Source organism: Salarias fasciatus, chromosome 14 (genome assembly GCF_902148845.1).
Source record: "Salarias fasciatus chromosome 14, fSalaFa1.1, whole genome shotgun sequence".
Taxonomy (NCBI): domain Eukaryota; kingdom Metazoa; phylum Chordata; class Actinopteri; order Blenniiformes; family Blenniidae; genus Salarias; species Salarias fasciatus.
The window spans coordinates 7,327,046-7,346,632 of NC_043758.1; the positions used below are offsets into that span (position 1 = coordinate 7,327,046).

Genomic DNA, 19,587 nt, shown 5'->3' on the forward strand with positions numbered 1-19,587 from the left:
CAGTTACAAAAATGGAGAAGCAGCCTGTCTTTTTTTTTTTTTTTGAAGCAGTCTGTCTAATGTGGTTAGTTATTTAATAATTTTGGGATGGCAGCAGAAAATACTTCCTTCCTTCTCTCGCTTTTGAGATTCTGCTTCTAGTATGAGCTGATCTTCTGACCTGAGGCACTGAACAGGAACATAGAGGTAAAACCACTAAATCTTAAAAATGGACTCTAACGTGCACAGGCGGCCATTGGGGGGAGGCAAGAATGGGTGTTATGATCAAGTTAACAGACCAGCAGCTCATTTCTGAACAACTGGCGACGTGTGAGGGAAGATTGATCGGGACTAAAATTGGGTTGGGTTCCTTTAAGATTTAAAATGTTTCAAGTCATCAATCCTCTGATGTTATTGAGACCTAACTGAACTGCTGCAATGAAGGAAGCATCTTTCTTTTAAAATGATAAATCTGTCTGACTGTCGTAAATGGAGGTGCTTTCTGAAAACGGGTTCACTCAGATCCAGCAGGAAAAGAATCACAGCATCTCTAGAAGCATTGGCCAGGCGGATGTAGTTGCATGTATGTGATTTCTCTGAGTACTCCTGTAGCATGATTACTGTTGAAACAGAACAGTAAAACGAACCTGTTTCACAGTTAAAGCACATCTCCGTGAACCCTGAATGCTCCCCAGATGTTCCTCAGTGGCTCCATGCTGCCCTTTTGGGATCGGTTAAAACAGAGGATCTCACTGTGTTACATTCCAAGAGCTGAAAAAAGGAGTTTCTTCTTCCTCACACGAATCTAGTGGGTGAATTTTTTTGGTGAATTGTGCTTCACAATGATGGGACAGTTGGATGCCACAAACCAAATGCTGTACTTCTCTACTAACATTTCTGACACCTACTGCTTAAAATACCCTGAAAGAGAAGTATTATGAGGCTCTTCTTCCACAGTCTGTATTGAAAGTGAAACACCTTCCCTATCTGAGCTCCAGTATGTTATTTTTTTGACTGACACAACAGGTTTCCAAAGACTGATTACCATGATCTAAAGACATGCTTTTAAACCGAGCTTGGCTAAAATTACACGATTAACATGAAATTGCTCATCAGAATGGATTTGGATGTTGGTGTTATGTGTCTCTCTGCCCTGGAGCAAACTGTGGACCCATGCAAGGGGTGTGGTTTCCAAAGCAGGAAAGGCAAAGATATGTGAATTCTACGAAACATTTCAAACAAATCACCTTGCATCTTTAAGTCTAGCAACATCTGGCAAGAGTTTTTAGCTTTAAAAAAAACAAACAAACTGAGTTGTGAAAAAAGAGAAATTTAGTTAAACATTTATTTTTTTGTAATACAGCACCTGATTAATCCCTCCATTAAAATGAACATCGCTGACCTATAGAGGTGTCATCAAGTGGTAAAGATTTTATTTCACAGCTTTTAAAATGCATCGACAGGACAGAGTGTGGTTATCATGTTTGAGAGGGAGGTCATGTGCTTTCCTGCACGACCAGCTGTTGTTTTGTGAACTAAACTGAGCGCACTGTTAAGACGGCCGAGGGTTCCCAGTGGCCAGCGGCTCAGCCCGGCGCTGTAATTATCTGGATGCCTGGAGACAGGTGAGGGCTTCATTACACAACACACCAGCGTATATGAATGCACAGAGTCCCAAATTGATGTTTTACAAGTATTTTGTTCTCACACATGCATGCATGGGTCCATGTGTGTATAGAGAAGGGTCATGGAGTCATTATTCAGGCTGTAGAAAAATCTGTATTCAGGATCCGATTGCCTCCACTGAGTCACACAAAGAGCCTTGACCAGGGGGGCATTAAGGTACCGTAAAGACGATGGACACAATACGTCAGTCTTAAATCACATGTGCATTTCACAATGTGACTGATTGCTTGCATCCGATCAGAATAAGCACTATTACATTATTGACTTTTTGTTGTTGTTGTTGTTGTTCATAACTTGATATGATGAGACTGATGACTGATGAATGAAAAGAATAAAACTGAAATGACAGACATTCCTTTAAGGGACAGGCACTCCCATGCACTTAAACAATATAAGAGTATCAAGGTGACTATCCCTATCCTTTAGTATCATGTTATCCTGCGAGATGATCCGTGGAGCATTTTTGTCAGTCTTTCGTGGGGAGATTAGACAGGCACGCAGGACGGATTTGCCACTGGAGTTGATATAATGCTTGTATAATGGAGCCAAAGGCTCTGAATGTTGATAAGGCCTGGCTATGAGAGCAGACAGTGTTTGACCCAGATAAAACAACAGCAAACAGTATATTAAATTGATGTCATTGATATTATCACGTATAAGAACAATACATCACTAATACACAGGTGGAATAATAAGACCTATGTCATGAGAAGCAGGCACTGTTTTTGTTTCCCCATTTCAGTAAATGTCCTCAAAGAAATTGTAGGACAGATAAATGTCCCAGAGATTAAAGTAGATTGAAACAAAGCTGAATTAAACTTTTTTTTTGGTTGTTTTTTCAACTGCAGAACAGTCACACTAATATTAAACTAGTGACTGCACCCATTATAATGTTGCAATTTCAACAACTCCACTTGTGTGGTTTATCATGGTATGGCTCAACACGCACACGCACATGCACACACAGTATGCTACCCTTGAACATTATTGATTGGAACAAGTTAAACATACCGATACATTTCATTCAACATGATCGACAGGCTCTTTTTTTTTACCGAAAGCAATAGATCTGAATTTGAAAATAAAAGCATGCACGAGCAAACTGACTCAGGATGTGTTCAAATAAATTATGAAAGTGTTTGAAAGTGTTGTGCAGTGGACCAGGATCTCCTGCTTCTGACGGAACTCTTCTTTGTCAACGTTTGGTTCGCCCGGACAGATATAACGAACGCACCATGGACTGTGTTGTGGATAGCAACGTGAAAGTCTCCAGAAAGAGTAAAGAGGAGAAAAAAGTCTTTAAAAAGCAGTTAAAAGCCAGCCACACTTTGCTGAGGCATGAAGGCATCAGCACGGCGTCACAGCCAACAAAGGTACGAGAAAAACAGCTTTTATAATCCGGAAATAGCCGTCAGCTAGCTCTCGATATTGAATTATTTTTGCAATGCATAATGCCCCTAAAATTGTGCACTAGCATACACAATGGACAAAAAAATCCACGCTTTCCATCTTAGGAGTGCACGGTTTCTGTACGATGTGTCGATACAAATCAAAAGAAAAGCCATCAAAACGTAAAATACTACACCTTGGTAATAAATTTTAATTTCATGTCATTTACCCTCTGGATCTGCAATCTTTTCTTGATTATTTGGAATTAAAGAGACACTAAACATTTTTTGTGTGTTGTTTATGTATTCATACCCCTGAGCTTGAGTTGTTTTACAAAGAATGAGCAAAGATTTCTGGCTCTAAATGTGCAATGCTGGTAGTTAAAATGCTCCAAAAGACTTGTAGCTATGCAGCTGAGGGCATGTTGCATCCACATGCTTCAGTTTTTATTTGTTAAAAGAATAAAATTGAAAACCATGTAACATTTTCTTGCCACTTTATAATTGTACAGTGAGTTTTGTTAATGTATCACATGAAATCCAAATGATATATGTATTTACATTTGTGGGTTGAATGTGATAAAATATAGATTAGTTAAAGGAGTGTGAATACACTTTGAAGCCACTGTGTCTTTTGAATTATGGTAAAATGTTCTGGTACCAGTGCTGACAACATCCCTAAGCCATATGAATTAAAAATCTAATGTCCTCCTCAACATGTCTGAGCTCATGTGCCCTTGTGGGAAATTGTTTTGTCACAGTAGCTCAGACAAAAGAGATATTAGTTTATGGAAATGTGCAGCATATTATAATGATTTGCTTTAACGTTATTCTGATGGAGACATATTTTGAGATCTGACTTACTAAAATTGCATTACTGATGACACTGTCCCCATCCTCCTCTGCTCTTGTATTTCTTTTGCTCTCATAATTTTATATTTGCAAAGACGACAGCTGCAGTGCAGATTTACATGACTCATGATCACCACAGTTTTTCAATGCAGTGTTTCAAGACGTCATCTTGAGGGCTGAGGTCCTCCTTCTCTGGTTCAGGTGTTTCATTATTGTATGACAATCTTCTCTTTTCCTGACTCAGACGCGCCACTGAGCAACTCCTGAGATCTTGACTAACACATGAACATACTGTACTTAAAAGCTTAGCTTCCCACCAAGAGATGATGACTCACACTTCTAAAGTTATGATGATGTGAATATCACAAACTCAAAACTTGTTTGGGGGGTTGCATTTGCTGAACTTTTTGCTGTGAAACTCATTTCATCTGTTTTATTTTCACATGTGCAGAGTTTGGTTGTGGCTAATGGTGGCCTTGGCAATGGCGTGAGTCGAGAGGAGCTTTCTTCAGTGCTGAAGGAGATGGGGGAGGTGGAAGCTCTGGTCATGCCTCCTCACAAGCCTTATGCATTTGTCACATACAGGTAAAGCTTGGCACAAAGCAACGCTTTATAGCTTTCTGCTATAAGAAGCTTTGTATGATCCTTCAGACATTCTGTTCAGAAAAATCACCTTGCTGTTTTTCTTTTTCTGATTTTAGGTCGGAAGAGAGTGCTCGGAAAGCTCATATCCACCTTAACGGGCAGAAACTGCAATCTGGGGAGAACAGCGTCATGCTGTATCTCAGTTACATCAACTCAGGTACTTCATATACACGCAAAAATCACTGTGAAAGCCACTTCACAAAAACATACATTCGTTTCTCATAATATTCCAGAATGAACCTGGCAGATATTCGGCCATTATTGTTGTGTTCAGGACATAATGTTCAATCAAAAAAACTGTCTCACTGCCAGCATTGAGCGCCTTACAGTACCTGTTTTATATATTTTGTCCACAGTGAGTCAAGAAGAGGAGGCGTCTGTCCCTCTGCCGGATGGTTTAGTTTTGTTGGAGGATTTCGTGTCTCCAGAGGAAGAAGCTCTGCTGCTTGCTGCTATTGACTGGTCATCCGCTGATAATGATGTAACTGGTAAGAGTGTTCCTTATTAGTCAAAAAAAAAATCTCAAAATATTGAAATGCTTATGTATTTATGTGTTTTGTCTTCTTTTTTATTTAAATGAAGGTCTTAGAATGTGTAAATATTTTTCAGTTGTTACATTCTGAGAGTACAAATAACTGACAACGCATATAATGTGCAACTGTATTTAGATTTTTTAAAAACATAAAGTAGAAACAAGTTTTTCGTATTGATCGTTAGGCTAAATTTCCCGGATAATGTCTTTTAGCTCAAAAAGCTCTGAAGCACAGAAGGGTCAAACACTACGGCTTTGAATTTCGCTACGACAACAACAATGTGGATAAAGACAAGCCGTTACCAGCAGGTAAGTCAACTCGTGAAACATTTTTATCATTCTCAAGAACTGGTAATAACAATAGTAATAATTGAGAAATTTGTGTCAGATAGTAAAAATTATTTACTTGTTCTAGTTTCTCCTCTGCAGATCAACCATGTCCCTATGAGCCAATATTTTTGATATTTTCATAGCTTCTGTAGACATTACATCGTCTTACACGAACCATTGCTTGAAGTAAAGACAACATTACAGAACAATAATGGGAACTCATGTTTCCAGGCCTTCCTGTGGCGTGTTTAGCTGTGCTGCAGCGTTGTGTGAGTGAGCGACACATCGACATGATGCCAGACCAGCTGACTGTCAATCAGTATGAGTCTGGACAGGGTGAGTTACTCCTGTTTCTGCCCACTGACATGAATAATTCACTAAAGCACCGGCATCAGTCCCTCAGGGTGCTTCCACAATCAGTATTCGGTGGAATGTTTCAGACGTGTGCTGCAGAGATTTGAAGTATACATTTAAAATGATGTGGCAGCCCAGAACAGAACTGAATGATGGACTGTTGAAAAACAGAATTGTGGTTATTTGAGAGACAGTGACGCATCAGGTTATTGACAGTTGAGTTAAAAGTAACCTCATTTGGTGTGCAGACCTAGTAATTAAGTTTTTGTTGTGTTTCTTTTTAAGTAAATAAGAGATAGTGGTTAATGATTTACACTACATGGTCACAGCAGAAACTTTCCACCAGTGTTGGTGAAGAAGCCAAAGCCCTTGGTCGTGACTGAGTTTATTCACTCTCAATAATAAGTGACGGACTCCCTTGGAGTGTTTAGGCTGTATTTTGTCTTCATAACAATTAGCTGTATTGCAGTAGTTTTCATTGATTTCAGGACCTGGCTTGACAGAGGTCAGCCTGTGAGTCCAGAAACTGACTGATCTCACGACAAAGATGCAGATATTAAGATATCTACATGCTGCTCTCCACACATGATCATTTAGCCCCACATCCAGTAATCTATCTCCTTTACTGAACTACAGGAAGCACTGAATTAGAACTATCAGGATTTGGAATATCTTTAAGGCTGTATCTGCAGGATAGCTTCAAGTCACAGAGCTTAGAGTCAAAAGTAAGCTCTTTTTAACATTTAGTGGATTATTGCTTGTCAGGTTAAATATAACACAAACACTGTTCTTTGTTTTGTACCACAAGATGGCAGCAGACGCTGTACAACAGTTCATGTAAACACTGCAAGTGCTTAAATCTTAACTTCATTGCAGTTTACTGACCACCATTCTGAGATTGGAAAACAAAGAGAAGTTGCTTCATATCTGCTTATGCTGACTCTAAATGTCTATTAAAGATGGTTTTGTTTTTACTCAGTGAGCTTTGTAGTCTCAGAGGTGATTGTTTCTCTTGTTTTCAGGTATCCCACCTCATGTGGACACTCACTCTGCCTTTGAGGACACCATCATGTCTCTGAGTCTCGGGTCAAAGGTGAGAAATCTGCTTATCCTTTGTGGTTGTTGCATCGCCTCCAGCCTCACAGACTGACACCGTAGCAGACATGGGCTTCACCGTTCAGCCTGTACAAACCAGACAGTATTGACTGCTGGTAGTCTGGATGCACGCATCAATAATTAAAATTACAGCAACATTTTTTAAGGGTCTAAAGAAAAAAGATGAAGAACTCAAAATAACGAAGCAACAGTTAAAAGGTGTCAGTCACTTGTCATTTGTTTTTTTTTTTTGTGTAACGCAGTTTGATCAGTCAAATTAGTTGTCATTGCATCGACCTGTGATTCATCTGTGCTGTCAGTGAGTGTGTGTGTGTGTGTGTGTGTGTGTGTGTGTGTGTGTGTGTGTGAGACAGGCTGTTTTGATCTGGCGTCCATGTGATCTCACCGAGAACATCTCGTTACCTTCTTGTTACGTCTCATTCTTCCCGCTCCGTCTGACACACCGTCACGCTCGCTCTCTGTCTCGCTGGCTGTTGCATTGATTTTCATGCAGCGCGTCGGTAATGACTCAGCTGTGAGGAAGGTCGAATGAAGCCGGGAGTTCTGGTGTCCTTGACTGTGACGGATGTGACCTGGAACCAGGTTCAGTCTCCGCAGCCTGATTGCTGGAGATGAACCCCCATCTGTCCCTGATTGTCTGAAAATCACCGGCTTTATTAGCAATCAGTTGTCATCTGTCACGGCATCTGTCACAGACACACACACACACACACACACTCACACACGCACACACACACACATTGAAACTCAGACTCTATATGTGTTATGCAGTGAATTTATTGTTTTCTGAGTCAGTTAAGATTTTCATTTGCTAAACTAAATGTTTGTCATGGGCGTTTTAATTGAAATGGTGAAAATTCTTTAGAATAAAATGATGTAATGCTGCCACAGAAAACAATATGAAGCATCCGTCCATCAAATTATTTTATATACATACCTGCATCTAAATGTGGGTAGACCTCAGATAATTTTGGTCTGTCGTAACAATTAATCTTTTTGTAATTTTGGTCTGTCGTAACAATTAATCTTTTTGTGACTTAAAACCAGTGTTCTTATGGCAGAGGAGTTTGTTGATCGCTGTTGTCACTGTAGTTTAATCAAAGATGAAAGCCCAAATATTCTCAACACTGAACATGCACATGGATAAGGATAGAGTCTTCTTTTCTGACTTTTTCATTAATTATATGCGCAATTTGGTGCGTTTCCAGGAAGCTTAGCATACTGAGTAATACCACATATGACCTGTGGGGGGCAGTGTGGCACCATGTAGCTTGTGTCGCTTCATTTGACTTGTGTCAACAGTTTGAAAACGTTGACACGTAAAGTCTTCTGGGGATCATCGGAAACTTCAACAATGCCGTCTCGCTACACGTTACAGTGTAACCGCTGCTATGAGTTACAGCGACCTACAACCGATGTAAAAGCTATTTTAGAAAATGTCTTAAAAGTCAAAGCTGCTCTGACATCGGCTTCGATACTGTTCTCTGTAAATAAATGCTACAAGAACAATTCGTTAATCACCTGAAAGCACTTTGCAAAAGCAAAACAGCAGTATTGGGGGAACTTTGTGCGGTGAGACGTCACCTTTTAATGGATAATGTGAGTGTTAGAGTCTGAGGATTGGATTATGTCATTGAATGTCCACACAGAGGGTGGGTGTGTGTGTGCGTGTGTGTGTGTGTGTGTGTGTGAAAGAGAGGGAGGGAGAACGTGATGAATAGTCTTGGAGTAAAGTGTCGCTGCCAGCCTCAACATCGATTTGGTCACATTCCACTGGTTTCATTGATCCGCTAATACTCCTCAGATGGGACGTGCACAGTCCTGTACTGTGCGTGTGTGTGCGTTTGTGTGTGTGTGTGTGTGTGTGTGTGTGTGTTTTCAGTAAAGGTCTTAGGGAAGGATCTGATCATTTGCAGTAGTCGTGCGTGCTCTCTCTCTCACAATCAAACACAAACCCGTATCTGTCGCTCTCCCACACACTCACACACGCCTCTTCTTCCTAAATCCAATTTTCCTGCTGTCAGAAGTTGGAGAGATGTGGTTTGAAATTGTGTAGATGTAATTTCCCAGCAGAGCTGGTGCTGTTATGCGCTGTAAGGAAACATTAGGATCAAACCGCAGCGCTGCAGTGGAGCTGCCTCTGCTGGCTGTTGGAGAGTGAGCAGACAGACTTTGTCTTTTTTTTAATCCCTCCGGGTGTGACGTTTGTGAAAACTCGGGTGGAAGAAATGGTTCGTGCTGAATCTGTTTCCGTTTTTATTCAGTACGCTGATGCGTTGTTTGATACCTAATGAATGTTGTTCATTCATTAGCGAATGTTATCATTCAGGATTATTTTTTTTTTATTCCAAGAGATTTTATTATCAGAAATATGGCAAAAAAAAAATGAAGAAATTGAATCCGTATAAAAATATGCCCCTAGAAGAAAAGAAACTGAGAAGAAAATAACAACTGCTGATCTGAAGTGCTTTATGTGACACATGATCTAATTAAAGGATTCACGTAAACAGGACTTGAAGATCAATGAAGCTTAGTCTGTTTTTGAAGACGTGTAAACAGCTTGATTGATGCTGGAGGCATTCTCAGTACGACCCTCCCGATCGATGCTTACAGCGGCGCTTCGATCCGGCCATCAGATAATGAGTGAAAATACTCACCCTGTTACGCTGGGAATGCGTATTTAATGCAGGACGACACTGAGTTTGTTGAAGTGGCTTCGATCCCAGATGAAAACAGACTTTTAATGTTTAATTACGACATCCTCGCAATCGTTGCTCCATCAGTATCCTGAGTGGAGTTCAGAACCAGATCAAGCAGTAAACCTTTTCTGGTGTGTTTCAGGAGTTGAAGAGCAGCAGAAGCTTTTACTCTAAATGTCATCAGTTTTATCTAATTCACGAGGTGAAGTCCAACTAATTAAACTTTCGTGTGGGAATCTGTTTCGGACCATCACCTCTCTCCAAATAAATGTAATTTAGTGGATTCAATAATTTTCAAGATTAATGATGGGATGAAAAGCTCAGAAGAAACACATTAACACCTGTGGGCAGTTCGGCGTGCGAAGAGTGCGACACTGTGCGAGCCGATTATGATTTTTATACTATTTAAATTCGATTTTGTTCTATTTCCTCCATTCTACTTTCCATTTAGTTCTTAACTGATTTGCTGTCTGGTGATGTTTGATGCGGAATTTGGTCGCAGCTCCGTGACGACGGCTGGTGTGTTGTTGCAGACGGTGATGGATTTCCGTCACCCTGACGGTCGCTGTGTTCCTGTGGTGCTGCCCGGGCGGAGCCTCCTGGTGATGAAGGGAGAGAGCAGATACCTGTGGACACATGGGTGAGCTGGAGCGCCTCCGAGTCACTCCAGCTTCATGTTGATTCATGTGTGACATTTTATCCTTATCTGTTCTACTGCTTATACAAACATATTTGTATTTTTGTTTTTGATTTTTGAGTTTTCTTGTATTATTTTAAACCCCTCACATGTCCACAGATGATTTTATTAACATCCAGAGCATCTGTCGTCACTGCAGTTCTTTCCAGTTTTAGATGAGTAACTTGCCTGAACTATCTCTCCATCCTCTCCCAGGATCACTCCCAGAAAGTTTGACATGGTACCGGCTCGCGACCCACAATCCCCTGCTCAAACAGCGACTGACCCGGGGACCCAAAGCCAGCTCACACTGAGCAAGAGAGGCACCCGCACTTCTTTCACTTTCCGAAAAATCAGGCACAAACCCTGCCGCTGTGGTGAGGATGTTTTCAGCATTTGCATTGTTGCCATTGTGTGCTGTATGCTGTATTCTTTGATTTTTGGTTCTGTAAGTTTGCGTGATCGCAATCAGGTGGAACACACGTACACAGCATGATTGATTGTGGAGCGACACAAACCGGAGACATTTTCATCAAATATTCAACATACAAAGAGACACTTTAAAAGTTTGGTTTCCTTTATTTTTATTAGCTTTACCTCATTAATTTCCATTGATAAATGAACCATCAATAATTCACTGACATTCAGTTTACGTGCCTTAAGTTTGACCGTTTGCAGATTTTGTTATTGAAGTTGGAGCTAAACAAAACCTCCAGCCTCTGTTATGTTTACTTTTAAGTCATATTTCTTTAATAATTTTACTATATTCTAACAGGAAGTCACATTGAGATAAAGATTTTTATCACTTAAAAACAGTACAGATAAACACATGAAATTCCGTCTGCAGGTCAATAATGATCAACTTGAATGTATTGAAAGACATAAATGTTTCTAGCTTGAGATCTGTTTTGAAATTATTCCACACCCGGGATCAGAGTATGAAAACGCAGGACTTCTCAAAGCTCTGTTAACGTCAGGTACTCTCAGAACAATCGCCACAGTTTAGTCTCATAGTAATAAAACAGTAAAAACTTCAGTTTAAAAAGCTTTTGACAAAATACTTTCACTCGTTTATTTGACCTTGATCTGCATCCGGACATCTCCAAGTTTCTGTTTATATCTAAGGATATGCTAATGAGATATGTCTGCCCGCTGTTTGACACATGAGGTCTGTTCTTATTAGAACTCCACAAAGTTTTGAAAGTTTTTATTAGGACTGTAAATGATTTTATTACCTGAAGCCTGAACGTTGTATTTTCGTCTCCCTCCTCTCCCCAGCGTTCCCCTCTGCATGCGACAGTCAGGGCGCTCCACCGGCACCTTCCCCACCGTCTCCTCCTGCACTTCCCAGTTGCCATAGCGACGCGGCCCGTCTGGAGGAGGAGTACGTGCATCGGGTGTACGAGGCCATCGCTCCCCACTTCAGCAGCACTCGCCACTCCCCCTGGCCCCGCGTCTGCCACTTCCTGTCCTCGCTTCCGCCCGGCGGCGTGCTGGCCGACGTGGGCTGCGGCAACGGCAAATACCTGGCCGTGAACCCGGAGGTGACGGCGGTGAGTGTCAACACGCTGCTTCTGCTTTCACGGTTGTGATGTTCAGATGCGTGAAAACTCAGCTACCTCTGCTCAAATACAAGTATTTGCATGTCTCGCTTCATGCATTGCCTGGGTTAAAAAAATAGAAAAACAAAAGCACAGCCCTTCTCACTGGGCTGCAGCAAAGGGTCCAAAGTATCTCCACACATTTGCAGAAGCTCCCGGTTTCTTCACTTGAGTCGCAGGACCTCACAAATGTGTTGCTTGAATTTTGGACACGTTATAATAGAAGTTGCATGACTTCATTCCGAGAGTCACAGTCATCGCTGATGCCTCTCAGTTTAGTGTCAGTGAATTAGAAGTTGTGAGAAATGGTCCTCCAGCATGTCAGTGTAGGATTTATCCAGTTTGTCCTGCAGCTTCGGCCCCTCTTTCATAAACTCCAATTTTGCTTGATGTTGGATGTTGTTAGATGTTCGTTATTGAAGCCCCATTGCTATCCTTTCCACTCTGAAGACACGCAATGTACATATGCAGAAAGAAGTAAGTCCTGTGAATCAGGATTCAAAGTAGCAAAGTATGACTGTAAATGAAAGAAATCGCTTTCCTGAAATAGATTGGAATCATTCTTCCTGCAAAAAAGTTGCGTTTTGCTCTGAATTTTAAAAGTTCGGCAGTAGCTGATGACAAATGCTGCAATGCTGTGCCTGAAATGAATGAACCCTGAAAAGTGCAGAAACAGTGCAGAAGTTCCAGCCTCCCTCCTCTACAATCTTGTAAATCCAAAATGAAACTCTGTCTCAAGTCCTCAGTTACATAAGCCAGGCCTCTGAGCACCAGAACTCAGCAGAGTTTGCATCACACACCTTCCTCGGGCAAAAAGCTGCGTGTTACTCATCCACAAGTGTGCTTCAGGCTGACTGTGCAGGGAAGGCTTTTAAACTCCAGAGTACTGCTCTTCACCTGGAGAAAAACATGTACAATGGGGGAAATAAGTATTGAACGCATTAACTGTTTTGTCATTACATTTATTTCCAAAGATGCAATTCATGTGACATTTCTTCCAGACACTGGTATTAACTCAAATAATCCACACATGAAAAGAAATCACAACATTCAAATCCATAAATAGTGATTATGTGGAATTAAGTGCAATAACACAGGAAAAAAGTATTGAACACACCATGGGAAAGCTGTATAGTTTGTCAAGGAAAGGCACCATACCATCTCACACCTGAAAGTAATTAGTCTTTGTACTTCCTATAAGTGCAAACCAACATCAGCTGGGTTAGTGCTAATTGATGGCCCTATAAACAGGTTGTTTTTTCACCAAGTAGTCAAACAAGACACATCTCATGATGGGTAAAAAGCAAGGAGCTCTCTCAAGACCTTCGCAGCCTGATTGTTGCTCAGCATCAGAATGGAACTGGTTACAGACTTATCTCAAAGAATCTGAGTATTCCAGTAAGCACCGTTGGGGCCATTATCCGCAAGTGGAAGAAGCATCACCTTATCATCAACAGGCCGCGCACAGGAGCTCCTCGCAAGATTTCTGACCAGGGAGTCAGAAAGATGGTCAGAAGAGTTCTCAAAGAGCCAAGGACCACCCGGAAAGCACTCCAGCAAGACATGGAGGCAGCAGGTACAAGTGTTACAGAGAAAACGATAGGCAATGCACTCCACCGCCATGGCCTCTATGGACGCTCAGCCCGCAAGACTCCGTTCCTCAAAAAAAGGCATGTTGAAGCTCGTCTAAAGTTCGCTAAACAGCATCTGGATAAGCCTGTGGAATACTGGGAGAATGTTGTCTGGTCAGATGAGACCAAAATTGAACTTTTTGGCTGTCATACTACACACCATGTTTGGAGGAGAAATGGCACTGCACATCACCCAAATAACACTATACCAACAGTGAAGTTTGGTGGTGGAAACATCATGGCATGGGGTTGTTTCTCATCTCGTGGTACTGGCAGACTTCATATAATTGAAGGAGCAATGAATGGAAACATCTATCGGCAAATTCTTGAGATGAACCTCCTGCCATCCACCAGGATGATGAAGATGAGACGGGGCTGGACCTTTCAACAGGACAACGATCCGAAGCACACGGCAAAGTTGACTCTCGAATGGTTTAAAAAAAAGAAAATCAATGTGTTAGAATGGCCCAGTCAATCACCTGACTTGAATCCGATCGAACATTTGTGGAAAGAACTAAAGATAAGGGTTCACCAGAGGGCACCAAAGAATATTCAGGATTTGAAGACAATCTGTGCGGAGGAATGGGCAAAAATCACACCTGAGCAGTGTGGGCGATTAGTTCATACATACAACACGCGTCTGGAAGCAGTCATTGCAAACAAAGGCTTCTCCACAAAGTATTAAACGAGTCTCAGATAGTGTGTTCAATACTTTTTTCCTGTGTTATTGCACTTAATTCCACATAATCACTATTTATGGATTTGAATGTTGTGATTTCTTTTCATGTGTGGATTATTTGAGTTAATACCAGTGTCTGGAAGAAATGTCACATGAATTGCATCTTTGGAAATAAATGTAATGACAAAACAGTTAATGCGTTCAATACTTATTTCCCCCATTGTATGTTTCACTCTGAAGCTGGTTTGGGTTTGAGTTTTCTCAAGTGTCTAAATGCTTCGATTCAGGAAAGTAAAGTAAATTTGGAAAAGAAAAGAAAAATCCATCTTTTCTGATTGGTTTCCTCTGGACGTCATTATTTGTGCTTGCTCGGTTTCCATGGTAATATCCTAAATGTTTTTACGTAGGCACATAGGGATATTCATGTTTGGGATTTGGAGGTGTGTGTGTGTGTGTGTGTGTGTGTGTGTGTGTGTTCTTGTATTTCTATCCTTGTTGGGGCCAAATGTCCCCACAAGGATAGCAAAACGTGGAACAACGTGCCTTGTGGGGACCTTTTTCCGGTCCTAAGTAGGAGAAACAGTGTTTTCTTGACCATGTTGTTGTTACTGAAAAAAGTAAAAGTGCAAAAACATTTCTTTAGGGTTAGGCTGTGTGGTGGTGTGGGTTAGGGTTAGGGTAAGGGTCAGGGTTAGGGGCTAGACATGAATGGGAGTCAATGGACAGTCCCCACAAGGATAGAAATACAAGACTGTGTGTGTGTGTGTGTGTGTGTGTGTGTGTGTGTGTGTGTGTGTGTGTGTGTGTGTGTGTGTGTAAGTAGCTTATCCTGACTCTGTGCAGCTGTGATAAGTCCTGACTGTGAACGTTGTGACTAGAAGTTTCTCACAAAGTTTCTCTTTATTTCTATAGATTTTGTTTTGCTCTTAGCTACTTATTTTCCCCTCAATTTATTTAAGATTACTTCTAAAATTCTGCCATTACTTCTATCTGTTTTGTTCTAATTCTGTTTACTTAAACTGTCTTCCTCCCTCCACAACTACTTCTTTATTTCGTCCTTCAGGTCGATGCTGTTCACGTCTACATTTTTTTTTTAGCTCTGCGCCTGTGCTTATAGGCGATTTCAGTCTCTTCAGTGTTTCTGTATTTGTTTTCATTTCCAGGTGGGATGTGATCGCAGCGCCGCTCTCGTACAGATCTGTGCAGAGAGAGGCTTTCATGCGTTTGTGTCTGATGCTCTCAACGTGCCGCTGCGGACCGCCTCCTGTGACGCCTGCATCTCCATCGCTGTCATCCACCATTTTTCCACGGAGGTATAGTTCGTACTCAACACTCGGCACGCTTCAGCCGTTACGGGGCTGCTTTCGACCGAGAATTTAACACATGACGAATAAACCAGATTTTGATAGCATCTCTGAAACCACACACGCGTGCCGTATCTTCATAGTTTCCCATAATTTTTACATACAACACATTTCTGTTTTTTCACCTTCATATATTTTATAGCCTGTAGATGAGCTTGAGTGCGATGTAGACCAGAGTGCACCTGTTCTTTTTCTCTAAGCTTTCATGTCTCCAAGACAAACTTTTATTTTGACAAGTTGATCAGTTTCATGTGGTTTCACAGATAAAGGGGTTTGTTTATCATTTGCATCTCAATGGGAGTTAATGGAGTGTTTCCTGAGGATAAGGGTCCTTGATTCCTGTGGATCCTACAGGAAGCATGTTTCATGTGAAGAGTGCAGTCCTAATATGAACAGAGTGGAATCTGTCTGATAAATATGATCAAAGCCAGTTTAGTGCTGTACTTTGAGTCCCGATGTTCTGCACTTGTCTCTACAGTACGATGTTCCGATCATTAGTATCAAATGCAGCACTGAGATCTAACAGGACCAGAGCAGAGACCAGTCCTCTGAGGCTGTGAGAAGATCATACATTTGACCAGAGCTGTTTCTGTGCTAAGACGAGCTTTGAAACCTGACTGAAAAGTTTATGCATAAATGGTCACATATCTGACTTTGAATAACTTTTTAGAAATCGTTGGAAGGTTGGAGGTTAGCTGTGGACTTTTAAAGAAGAGGCTCAATAAGAGCAACCTTAAAGGCTTGTAGTACACAGCCTGTAATGGAACTTTGATCATAATTAATGTTAAACCTCTAAACAAAGTTGTTTTATCTCCCAGTCTGATTTATAAATTTCCTAGCTCCTTTTTGGTTTCTACTAGGGCTGCAGCTATCGATTATTTTAGTAATCGATTAATCTATCGATTCATTTGGTCAATTAATCGATGAATCGGATTTTATATATATGTATATATGGTTTTTTTTTTTTGTTTTTTTTTTACATTTCTTTTTATTTTGGCAAGCATAAAACTCACCATGGACAAAAAAATGAACTACTATTAATGCTTGCAGTAACATGTATTAAACTGCACAGGAACACTCATTGCTAGGATGAACATTGCACTTTAAATTCACAAATTATTTAAATAAAAGATAAATGAAATACCTGAGAGAGGGCTAAGGCCTTACCTTCATTATAAAAAAAAATGCACATGAAAGCTGATTATTAAAGAGCACTTCAAGTACGGCAGGCAATATTCAGTATCATCAAACAATTCCTATTGATATTAATTTGCCATCTGTCTTGTGCAAAAAACAAACCCAAATAAGAATACTCAGGCTGAGTCCAAAACAGCACATTCACCTTTTTAAACTGACAGCTGCCCTAAAATTTTAAAGTGCATTCAAAGGCGTGCAAAACAACAATTTCAGAATACAGTCACTTTTTTTTTTTTTCAAGCATCGACGCGGTGCTGTTATAATACGCCAGCTCCGCTTGGCAGTGCAAACTTTGCACCGAGCTCTTCCCTTTTTTTCATTTAAAGTTGTCCCAAACTTTTGACATTTTCTGGCGTTTTCTTTGTTGTGCTTCCTCTTTTTCGCCAGCATTTTCTTCATTCTGCTCTTCAACGCCCCGACGCGCCGCGAAAACGCGTCTGACGCGTCGTGACAATGCGCCGCGTCCGACGCGTCCGCGTCTCGTCGCTGGTGGAACGCGCGTTCCCATTTGTTTTCAGTTGACGCAATCGCGGAAAGCATTTGGCGGTGTGAACGCAGCTCCATTTCTCCCGTCGTTTCACCGCGCTGTGCTCCATCTGCTTGCTCCGACATGTCCGTGCGTCTTACACTCTCGTGCGGAAACGTGCTGCGCTTTAGTTCCGGGCGCTACACGCTAGCGGTTTCACGGTAGTTTCACTGCACACAATTAATTAACGAATCCTCGAAGCAACAGAATTTAATTCTAAGCTTTTTTATAATCGAATTATTCGATTTATTCGATGAATCGTTTCAGCCCTAGTTTCTACTCTGATTAAATTCATCAGCTATTCATTGTGTGTGGTGTGTTTTTGCAGGAACGTCGGCTGGAAGCAGTCAAGGAGCTGGTGCGGCTTCTGAAGCCTGGAGGTCGAGCCCTCATCTACGTCTGGGCTTTTGAACAAGAGTACAACAAGCAAAAGTCCAAATACCTCAAAGACTTCAAGAAAGAGCATCATGGGAAGAGCAGTCCCACTGTTAACGCGCCAGAGGAAAGCCAGGAGCCTCATGGGAAATCACCGTGCCATGCCAGCACACACTCGGAAGAGTCCAATGAGCCGACTCAGGACGTGCACGCAGCTGCTGGCAAGCTGAGCGTGCACACCAACCGCACAGCCTTCAACACCCAGGACCTCCTGGTGCCCTGGCATCTGAAAGCAGGGAAAAAGCAAGACGGGGGAGAATCAAGAGACGGTGAGAAGAAGCGTGAAAGAAAGGAGAAGTCCGAAGAGACCCGGGGTCAGACCTGCTCTAACGATGCCACGCTAAGATCTGACTCTAAGACCGGCCCGAGTCTGAGTTCCAGCTCAGCCGTAAAGTCAGAGTCGGAGAACGGAGCAGCTCCAGTCTTCCACCGGTTTTACCACGTCTTCCAGCAGGGGGAGCTAGAGCAGCTGTGTGGCCTGGTGGCAGGAGCCAAAGTGCAGAGCAGCTACCATGATCAAGGGAACTGGTGTGTGGTGTTGGAGAAGCACTGAAGCACACACACGATGTTGAATGATTTTACTGCTAATTATTGATAAAATATAAACTAAAATAAAAAATAAAAATAAAAATAAAAAATTTAATGAACCAAAAAATGGACTTTAAGATTCTTTCATTTTTTTTGAGTCATGGAATAAAATTAACATTTGATTAAATGTCTGCCTTTGCTGTGTTTACCTTTTATTTATTATCCTTTCTGTTAGATCATAGTGTTTCTGTAGGTTCGACCCCTCAGTAAACGGGTGCAACGCCTTCACCTTCAGCTGCTCATCCTCCTGAGCTTTAGTCTTTTTTGAAGAAAGGTGTGTCCATTGATCCTTTTTATTCACATTTTAAATTTTAATTATATTGTTTGCTGAACTTCTGTAATTCCACCGCTGTAATGAAATACCTTTCTCCAGACTATAATTTCTCTGATAACTTTTCACTTTAACGCCTTGTATTTGAACATAAGTATGTGTATAATTTGCTCACGCCTCAAGGATGACTGTTCAGACTTTGAGTGTGTGTAAGAGAGAGACCGACCTTGCCAGACAGTCGGTTGTGTGACTCCTGCAGTCTGGATGCTGGACCCATTCTCAGCTTTTCCAGCATAATTCCCTCGTTCCGCCTTGTCAGACTCCTCGTCGTGGCCCTGCAGCCCTCCATGCCCGCCTGCAAACGTGGGCATCCTGTCCTCCCATGGCCCTCAAAGGGATCATCATGGTTATGTCTGCGCTGCTCCAGCAGCCCTGTGATTGGAAAACAGGCGAAACTGTTCATGCTATTTTCACCCAGGGACTTCAGAGTGTGTGTATTTTTGTGTGTGTAATGAAAATAAATTAATAATATAAAATAAGTTTGACTACAAGTACAAAATCAAAGTAACAGCTTTGTCAGTTGCAGACTATATTATGCATTTACTAACCAAATGTTTTAATTTAAAACCATGTTATTAAAACTAGAAGAATTGTACTTTTTAAAGCTAATAGATCCAGAGAGCTACTGATATTAATATCTTAAAGACAAAAACATTAGAAGGCCTTAACAAAGAAAAATTAGTTGGAGTGAGAAAACAGAGGTGGTGATTCCAGCTCTTTCATCCAATATGAGGACTAAACGGTTGAAAAATCACTGTTTTGGTGGTTAGACTGCTATCACGTTCCAGTTCGGACAGAGTGGTAATCAACATTATGCAGTAAACCTGATCTATAACTTTAGAGCCACTCATTCTGAAACAGCTGTCCATACGATTACTGTTTCCAGAATGAGTTTTGCCAAACGGCCAAAAGACAGAATGGATGGTCGGATAATGGAGTATTGATGACGGCAGAGTGAAGCATGGTTATTTGTTGTGG

The 19,587-nt window shown here is 41.4% G+C and overlaps 1 protein-coding gene across 2 annotated transcripts; it reads left to right on the forward strand.

Moving 5' to 3' along the window:
• The first annotated feature begins 1,552 nt into the window (after window positions 1-1,552).
• alkbh8 (alkB homolog 8, tRNA methyltransferase) lies at window positions 1,553-18,375 on the forward strand. 2 transcript variants are annotated; one of them, XM_030108578.1, is made up of 12 exons: window positions 1,553-1,604; window positions 4,357-4,490; window positions 4,607-4,707; window positions 4,907-5,038; window positions 5,296-5,391; window positions 5,644-5,748; window positions 6,789-6,859; window positions 10,115-10,221; window positions 10,474-10,634; window positions 11,536-11,810; window positions 15,332-15,481; window positions 17,584-18,375. In XM_030108578.1, exons 2-12 carry the CDS (start codon window positions 4,429-4,431, stop codon window positions 18,241-18,243), a joined length of 1,920 nt encoding a protein of 639 aa, XP_029964438.1. In that variant the 5' UTR covers window positions 1,553-1,604; window positions 4,357-4,428; the 3' UTR covers window positions 18,244-18,375. The 2 variants fall into 2 exon arrangements, with proteins under 2 accessions (XP_029964438.1, XP_029964437.1); XM_030108577.1 differs by lacking the exon at window positions 1,553-1,604 and adding an exon at window positions 2,895-3,038 and having other exon boundaries at window positions 17,584-18,374.
• Window positions 18,376-19,587: the final 1,212 nt, after the last annotated feature.

Excerpts from the sequence above, each read along its gene's own strand:
- alkbh8 (XM_030108577.1), top strand. The coding sequence starts at position 2,901 with ATGGACTGTGTTGTGGATAGCAACGTGAAAGTCTCCAGAAAGAGTAAA. Across the intron at positions 3,039-4,356 it reads CGGCGTCACAGCCAACAAAG|AGTTTGGTTGTGGCTAATGG; the intron begins GTACGAGAAAAA and ends TCACATGTGCAG. Across the intron at positions 10,635-11,535 it reads GCACAAACCCTGCCGCTGTG|CGTTCCCCTCTGCATGCGAC; the intron begins GTGAGGATGTTT and ends TCCTCTCCCCAG.